General features: G+C 37.7%; 2 protein-coding genes across 2 annotated transcripts; both read right to left on the bottom strand.

Annotated features, from left to right (window-relative positions):
- Window positions 1-357: 357 nt before the first annotated feature.
- LOC104423404 (peptidyl-prolyl cis-trans isomerase CYP71-like) lies at window positions 358-5,155 on the bottom strand (the record flags this gene model as incomplete). Its single annotated transcript, XM_039303422.1, is given in 10 exon segments — window positions 358-757; window positions 1,078-1,231; window positions 1,898-2,045; window positions 2,048-2,120; window positions 3,858-3,990; window positions 4,266-4,381; window positions 4,383-4,484; window positions 4,601-4,777; window positions 4,859-4,966; window positions 5,063-5,155. Coding segments are annotated over 10 exon segments (1,188 nt in total), but the record flags the coding sequence as incomplete, so codon positions are not given.
- Window positions 5,156-5,583: 428 nt separating this feature from the next.
- On the bottom strand, window positions 5,584-8,781 carry LOC120286312. The gene is made up of 5 exons (XM_039303324.1): window positions 8,678-8,781; window positions 8,502-8,570; window positions 7,759-7,830; window positions 6,721-6,793; window positions 5,584-6,020 (listed from the first exon to the last, which is right to left on the bottom strand). Exons 1-5 carry the CDS (start codon window positions 8,743-8,745, stop codon window positions 5,976-5,978), a joined length of 327 nt encoding a protein of 108 aa, XP_039159258.1. The 5' UTR covers window positions 8,746-8,781; the 3' UTR covers window positions 5,584-5,975.
- Between the last annotated feature and the right edge of the window lie 394 nt (window positions 8,782-9,175).

The following is a 9,175-nucleotide window of genomic DNA, read 5'->3' as shown; positions in this document are numbered from 1 at the left end:
CAGAAAGATGTATCACGGTGGTGAGATATGATATAACATAAGCAAACATCAGTTCAAGGCTTTAAGCAGAATTAATGACTCCATAATGGTGCTGAAATTTCCAAAGCAAAGGATCTAATGGATCAATGGAAGCCTCACCTCCCCGCATCCCAGGAGCTGGCTATTTCATAACTTAAATTCGAGATCAATGAATTATTTTCCATTCTTCGACGCTAAATCGGTCGCTGCATTATTTGCATAGAGAAAATGTGGGCCTTCTCTTTATTATTTTCCAGATTTTTTAGAGATATTATGACAACACAAGATCAAAAATAAAAAGGAATGAACAGACAATTACACTTCTGGTTGTTAGGTTGATCCACAAATGCCGGGCCTGGAGCTAATCTTTCCCCTTTCCTTGGCAAATCAAGTTCAAGCCTAGCAAGAGAACGATGCATGAGGGTGGTATGAACCCATAAAAATGAATTCAAAATCACAATGATAAATCCGAAGCACTAGTTAGTCCCTGATTCATTATCTTCCTTCATCTCCGAGGATTTCATTTGTCCACCATTTCCTCTCAGAATCAACTTCAGACAACAAGGGCCAGAGGGAATCGGAGTGTTCCGCTGGATATCATGTCGGAGGGCAGAACCGTCCACTCTCCAAAAATCCACTGATAAATCAACCATATTCAAGACTTTGGGACAGTCACATTTAGGATTTTAACATCTTGATACGGTTTGTCAGCCCTGTCCACTTTCACCTTCTCTATCCCCTGCAACAACATGGTAAGAATTTCAAGTTTTTCTCAATCTGTCAGAAACTTATCCAAAGATCCTATTCAAACAGATAAAGAAATCAACAAATCCACAGAGCTAGGCTGATGTTCTCATCATCGAGAAGTTCTTGACCAGAGTAGGACGCTACCAGTTCCTCCAGAAACTAATAGCCCAAAGCTCAAGCAATGACTGCATTATCACATCCCATCACGGAAACTACTGTGTTGCACCAAATTCAGTGATCCAATAATAGATGCACTGCAACGTCAACGACTATCATGCATGCCTTGGCAACAGGAAACTAAGATCTTATTACCTGTACAACATCCATTCCCTTGGCAACTCTACCAAAAACAGTGTGCTTGTTATCTAACCATGGTGTGGCCACTGTGGTGATAAAAAACTGAGGACCATTGGTGTTGGGGCCTGCATTTGCCATTGACACTGTGAAAGGCCTGTCATGCCTCAAACTGCAGCAACAGAATGTGCAATTCAAGTTCAGATTTCTTCTGGCAAAACCATCTTACACAAAAAAAGCAATCAGAACAGTACCAAGAGGAAAAAACAGATGCAAGTACATAATAAAAAGCAATTAAGAGACTGACAAATTTATACCCAATAAAAGAAAAATACTACTATTATGGGAGAGTGTCGATAGCCAAATTAAAGTACCTCATGAGCTAATTTTGCTAAAACAAATGAAATGGGAGTATTGGCAGCAAACTAGAGTACCTAAATATATTGAATCGAAAATTGCAAATTCAGAGACTCAGACACGTGCTAGTAAGTCAAACAGAACTTCAGCGAGCAGTCGAGGAGAACGTAATTTCCAAGGAAAGATGAACATTTCTATCCTCAATCTTCATAATCTTTGAGTAGACTTTCTCAGCCTACTGATGCTATGAATAAAGTCAAAAGAGTTTACAATTCCTTAGCTGTTTACGATATTTTTATGATGAACTGGCTAGACACTTCATCCCCAAACTGAGACTATTACTTCCACAACCTGCTTTATATTTGCATTAGCAATCTCAGACCGAGAAAACATAATTTTAGGGGAGGCACAAAAGCAAGAGTACATCCTTGTTTTGGTTCAAAGATACATCTCATATTATATTGATGATAAGTAAAATCACCTTTTGTGGAATTCGTCCTCAAACTCCCTTCCCCAAATTGATTGTCCTCCAGTGCCATCTCCCAAAGGGTCACCTGTCTGTATCATGAAGCCTTTAATAACCCGATGAAAGATAAGATTATCAGAGTAGCCGTTTCTGCAGTGAGTCTTAAGTTCTCCACAGTTTTTGGACACTCCTCTGGGTACAGCCGCATATGAATGTCCCCCATTGTTGTATGAAGAATCTAGCAAACAAGCACACAAGTGAATGTCAAAAGTAACCATGCAAAGCACTTATAGAATGGATACAAGTGGAGGTTGCTGAAGAGGCTTATGAACAATAGCAAAAGTATTTTGCATCATGATCCAGGAAAAATGACAAAATACAAAAGAACATAAAACAGGAAGTTAAGTGGAACGAAGATACTTGTGTCTTGCTCTCTGGGAGAGGAAATGGACCACAATGGAAAATGAAGAGTTAAAACAACTTTTATGGTGCCGCTTATGTGTTTGCGACAAAACTTTGAAAACCATTATTTAATTTATACATGGTGTGATGAACTATTTCAAATTTCATAATAGATTTTACAGCTCACTGTTGTAACAAAACTTTGAAAAACTTTATTTACTTTATACATGGTATGATGAACTATTTCAAAATTCAGAATAGATTTTACAGCTCACTGTTGTCTCACTTCGACAGGGCCACAAATCAAATTACAAGATCATTTCACCACTTTAGACCCCCAGTTTAATGTGCTCCAAACTAACATTTTTACAGACTCACTCTCACAGAAGAACGAGTCATTTATCTCTGTTTTATTGACATTGCAGGCTTCTCTTCCATGCAATCAATTGTTCTTCATACTTTTAATTTATATATGGTGTGATGAACTATTTCAAATTTCATAATAGATTTTACAGCTCACTGTTGCAACAAAACTTTGAAAAATTTATTTAATTTATACATGGTGTGATGAACTATTTCAAAATTCAGAATAGATTCAACAGCTCACTGTTGTCTCACTTCGACAGGGCCACAAATCAAATTTCAATATCATTTCACCACTTTAGACCCCTAGTTTAATGTGCTCCAGACTAACATTTTTACAAGCTCACTCTCACAAAAAACGAGTCATTTATCTCTGTTTTATTGACATTGCAGCTTCTCTTCCATGTAATCAACTGTTCTTTGTACTTTTAATTTATACATGGTGTGAGGAACTATTTCAAATTTCATAATAGATTTTACAGCTCACCGTTGCAACAAAACTTTGAAAAATTTATTTAATTTATACATGGTGTGATGAACTATTTCAAAATTCAGAATAGATTTTACAGCTCACTGTTGTCTCACTTCTACAGGGCCACAAATCAAATTTCAAGATCATTTCACCACTTTAAAACCCCAGTTTAATGTGCTCTAGACTAACATTTTTACAGACTCACTCTCACAGAAGGACGAGTCATTTATCTCTGTTTTATTGACATTACAGGCTTCTCTTCCATGCAATCAACTGTTCTTTGTACTTCACCACTTTCCCCAAAAATTCTAGTAAGAAAAAAGGTTGAACACTCCACGCTTACACCCCCCACCCCCGCTTTTTCTCCTTTTCATTTCTTTCCCTTCATGACATTCTCCCATTTCCAACATCACATTCATTTCCACATAGCCACATGAGAAGAATTCCCTAAAGCATTCTGTGGTTCACAGTCGATCCATTCCCAAAAGCAGCACCCTCAACTGGGGAGCAAATTCCTATACGTACAATCTGGAGATACAAAAGCTTTATCACTCTTTTGCTTCTCCACGTGCTTCCCTCTGAGTTGACAAATAAAAAGTAGGAAGAGAACTGGAGGAAAAACGAGAGAAAAAATCTTCTATTTAGAATGACCCACAATAATGTCCTTTATCTAGTTGATCTTTACAGGAACAATCTACTCTACAATGTCAAGCACAATGTAAGGAGGAAGAAACTCACCACATTGTTGGGAAGTGAAGTAGTAACCGATTTTCCTGTATCAGATACAGCCAGAAGCTCATCGGGAGGAGGCTTCTCATTGAACACATCCCTCCCCTTTGTTGCATCTTCAGGTTCCTCAGGTTCTCTCCAACTATCATCAAATGAAAAGGGAACTAACAACTTATACAAACAAAAACTAGTCTAGAAGCAAACTTCTCACAAATAAAGTAACATGTTGTGCCATAGGGTTATAGCAGTATATCTGATGATGCTAAAATGAGTTCGAAAACACTGTTAGGTAATGCCGCAGAGCTTGATCATCTAAGACATACCAGGACATTAGATAATAAAGACATGCTAAAGGTTGGGAATCAAGCTCCAAATGCATTTGCCCAAAAATGACTAACTACTGCAATAAAATGATACCTGAATAAATAGATTCTATGTTTCTTGAATGCACAGCATAAAAGTGTAGGATCCATTAGTGGCTCCTTGTTCTCATTTGCATTTGCGGCAGCAGCAGGGATTTTTCTCACTTTTTTTGCTGCTTCTGTCCCCTTGATACAGGGCAATTCTCAAGAATCCGTCATTGTTCTCAACTTTTCCAAGTATTCTGGCAACTTTATTGGTGTGTAAATTAACCACCTACGATTAAGAACAAAGGAAGGAAAACTAAATAGACCGGTCAAAACAACCAAGGCCACAGATAGAGTTGCTTTCCGATAAAGAAAAATGAAGAAGACAAGTTAGTAGCTTCTCACTTTTATACCAAGTAGTGTTGCATAGAAAAGAAAGTTTGAACTTTCATCAAAGACTGCATTTGGTTGTGGTGCGTTTTCTGTTTTCTCAATTTCTTTCTCAACAGCCATCCTTCTCCCAAAATCAATAGCTTCCAGCTGATATAGAGCGACATTACTTCTCCGGAGATCCTGGGCAACCTGATTGACAAATGAAAACAATATCACATCTCAAATGAAAAGTAGACTGCATTGCAAGTGCATTCAGAAAGGAGAAGTTACCTCAAGAGAGTCATCATAAACATGTCTCAGTTTGCCAGACTTAAACCAAAAAACTCTGATCCTACGATCAGGTGATGTAACAGAAAATTGCTTCCCATCTGGGCTCACCTGAACAGGCATTACCAGGGAACAACTTTAGATTGTAAATATAAGGCTAAGCACTTAAAAGGACATAGAATGCTTCACAAAGAACAAATTTAATACCTCAATAGCTGAAACGCTTGTTTTACATTTCACAATTTCGAATAGATTAGTATCACTCTTTAATGTAAAATTCACCCTGCAAGCAACAGAAAAGAGCAGAAGATGTTATGCAGCTTATTCATGCAAAAGATGAGCCTGACCCTTATGAGGTAAAATAATCTCTGACGCCCAAAAATGCAAAGGAAAAGGACAACATCATAGGATAATCAAATGGTAGTCAACTTACAAAATCACTTTATCGTCATGTTCATGCAGGAACTTGAATGCTATACTTCAATGACCCAGTTGTCATGTTCATGCAGGAACTCAAATGCCATTTAGCACTTTCCAATCAGGAGAATCTTCTTCTTTTGCAACAAAATGCCCAACAAAGGTTTGCCAATAAAATAAGAGCATTCATACATAAGCCATGCTAACGCTAGCATAGTAATTTTGCAACTAGCATTCATTGGTAAGCACCACCTTAGGGGTAGCTATACCCTATTTGGCTCTACAAAGGTTAAGGAGGCATAAGTGTACGGACACAAAACACTCGTTTTCTTTGTGAACATGCGCAATGGTGGGCACTCAAGCAGGATTTTCTCATTAGATTCAATACATGGTTGATCATCCAGTACTGGGAATCAATTCATCAAGCGATTACTAAATCAAGAACCTCAACAAGCATAGAAATTGATGAAACTGGCACAGATATGCTTTTAGCAAGGAAATTTGAAAAGTTATCATCCCAGATTCAACTACTATTCATGCACTTAAAAAACATACAAAATACTTAGGTGAATGGTCCAAAAGCCAAAAGAAAGCACTTGGTCTCTACTAATTTATACATAGGAGGAACTTCATAAACAACTTTCCCATGGACAGATGAAATCTTCTCATCTGTATACTCAACTGAGCAAAACACCAACAGCTTTTATCCTCTCCTTCTGGACTCGCTGTGGGCGATTGCCCTCTCCATCTGCAGGAAATGAATTGACAGTCGGATGAGTAATGTAACCAGAGCAGCAAATGAATCATATTTAGCATCAAAATGAAATCTGTGGATGATGTGCATAGGATAAAGACGAATAGCTGAAACTTAGAATTTGTTCATTCTAAATGGCATAATACTTTGATGAGCTTAATCAGTTTGTACGTCCATTTCCACGGAGAGAAGATGCCTCCTCAATTAGTTCAACCAAAATAAGGGCACTACTAATGGAACACTGCTGCAACATGATAACACGTGGCAGCATGAGACTCTGATTAGAGCCTAACCATAGACAAGCATCTCCATTGTGAGTTCCACACTTTATTCGCAAGTAACGCTATTTGCAAAAAGTAAAAAGACTGTATGACAACCTCATATTTGCTTCCCTAAGATGTGAAGCTCATCTCATATCCGATAACAATATTCTCTTTCTTGTTCGTCTTTAGGAATTTCTCAGTGGTCTCTTGTTTATCAGGATGTTTTGAGTCCCAACTAACATTTTCTAAGTACTTCTCCAGATTAATCCATGGCCTTGTTCGGCTTAACATTCATTCCTTTGATAATTTCAAAGCCTTCAATATCCTAATTCATGAAGTATAAAGACTTCTTGGCGAAACCATGAAGAATTGCAAATACTTCGGGTCTTTCAAGAGAAGCATAAGCAGATTTCATTTGATAGAGGCAGTACCTGATATAGGGTTCTGAGTTTGTCGCGAAAGTGGTAGTACTCATTCACCACCCATTCATACGATGTCTCGCAACTAGAAGAGAACCACAGAGACACGAGTGTCAAACAGACCATATGTTCACATAGTCAGCAACTCAGCAAGAACCATAAGCATTGTTAGGTTAAATTAGATGCACAGGTAAATAAGCTTCTCATGTTCAAAGCAAGATTTCACGTCAGTAAATTGCATTTCAAAATCTTCATTAGATGCAGATCACCAATATTGTATTTCTAAGGAAGAGAAATTGCTATCTCGATGTAAATGAATACAACAGCAAATTATTCAAGACACAAGCATCATAGATAACTTTTTGCATAATGTATCTTTGATCAAAGTTATGGCTAAAGTCAGAAGTTAAAAGTTAACACCACAGCCAGATCCAAGCCTGAGAGACCTAGAGCCAGTCACTCAACAGACAAGCGCTAAACCAAGATCAAGCGAGCAATCTAGTAAAATCACCTAACACCTTCTGGAACTTCCAAGAAAACCACGCAGTAATAACACGACTGTTAGTGCATAGTAGTGCTAGGTAAAAACTGGTGCGCTTTTTTAGAATCTTAGCAAAAGCTTTTAAACTTTTCGAGCAGGTTGGTTCAACTGCACTTCACGCGAGGCATTGACTAAACTATTGCTCTATGTTCTTGGAGAAGTCTGTGTACGATTCTAATCTAAATACCCTTTCATCAATCAAGGAGACAGCAATGACAGTTCACGCTATCAGAAGAGAATGCTTTGAATGACTAATGATGTTGATCACTAGGCATTAAAAAGAACAACCGTAAAATAAGGAATGCAAGCAATAAACTTATAGCTTTAGTAGGTTAGTCTACATGTATGGTTATGCAGATACGAGAAAACTAACAACAGATCTTTAAAAGCTTGTCTATACATTTGACAAGATGCCTATAAATTGTTGAACAAAACATATCCTTATATATAATTGTGCACATACTGTTATAAGGGTTCTGAAATCATGGATGCAAAGAAACAATTTCTACCTTTGCTTGTCCTGAATAAGGCTGGCATTTATAAGAGCACGAGCTGCTGCAACAACCCGGCAACCACCAAGGCTACAACACAAGCAACAAGCACACGAATACGTTATATGTCCGTATTTAGATAATTTGGCCATGGCACAGAAGTAGCTCTCCAAAAGCATCGGAATGTGGCTTTCAATTAATATGGAACTAGGCCAATGATATAATTCAAAAGTGGACAAAATTCACGGCCTATTTATGTGTTATCGTATGCACATTTTACAAACTTGACAGTAATGCACCACATACACCACTTAGTTGGGAGTTATCTCGTTGGCTAATGTTTCCGAACAATAAGGCAGATCAAATCACAAGGTTCAAAACGCTCATGCTCAAATTTCTTCATGCGCTAGTCCCATTGGAATGTACTAGACAGTGTCCACACGCGCCTTGGCCAAACAAAACCTAAATATTGGATACGGAAATCTACCGTTATCTGGTTTTTCCAATAAACACGGACTCAGGCCACTGATCAGCCTTCTTGCGGGCGCATAATTCAAATAGGATTGATCTTTCCTAATCAAGCATGCTAAGAATATGACTAAAAGGGGAAACTTTCAAACACAAGTGCTGGAAATGTTCTACTCTTGAAGATGTTGAGTATTTCATGTCAAGAAATTAATTTTAAGAAAATTTCACGCGTAACATACCAATAAAATCGAATAGTTACCCTTTTTGGAAATTAAAGTAAATTGTTTATCTACCTGTTGCCACCTCCTTTGATCAGATGAGCAGCAGTAGTGACTTTAGTATAATCCACGCTCCTTGCACTCCTGAAAACAATCATCAAAACATCCACTGATTATTAGCGACCGAGAAGCCAGAAAAGAATAAAAACTTAGAGCAAGCAACCGTCAAAGTCAAGAAAATTGAAGTTTACAGAAGGTCGGCTAAATCTCTCATGCTGTTGTCACCGTCACTCAGGAAATTGTCGATGACATTCATCATGAGATTTGGAAAATTTGAGTTTTGTGCTCTCCTGGTCTCCTCATACTCTCCATCCATGATACCCTAGACAAATGGTAAAAATGGAGATGCGAAATGTCAAATCTCAAAGAGGAGAAATAACTATCAAAGTCACAGGCACTTGGTAAGATCTTCTGCAATATGGTTAACACCAAGCTAATTCTCCAACCATGAAAAGGAATTAAAAAATAAAAAATAAAACCATGTTCATCTTCCCTTTATATACAATAACCCTCCCAAAAAAGAAAAAAAAAATAATCATTTCGTGATGGCAAAATGCACAATAAGATATTATATGAAATAATTTTACGGATGGTCGGGTGGACAAAACCTAGTGCTACTCGTCTCCTGGTATACGTATACGAGAAATAATCTGCATTTTCCTACAAAAGAAGCAGTCAAGATGGACTGC

Source organism: Eucalyptus grandis, chromosome 10 (genome assembly GCF_016545825.1).
Source record: "Eucalyptus grandis isolate ANBG69807.140 chromosome 10, ASM1654582v1, whole genome shotgun sequence".
In the NCBI taxonomy this organism is placed as follows: domain Eukaryota; kingdom Viridiplantae; phylum Streptophyta; class Magnoliopsida; order Myrtales; family Myrtaceae; genus Eucalyptus; species Eucalyptus grandis.
Note: the sequence above shows the minus strand (reverse complement) of the source record. Positions and strands in the feature narration are given on the sequence as shown.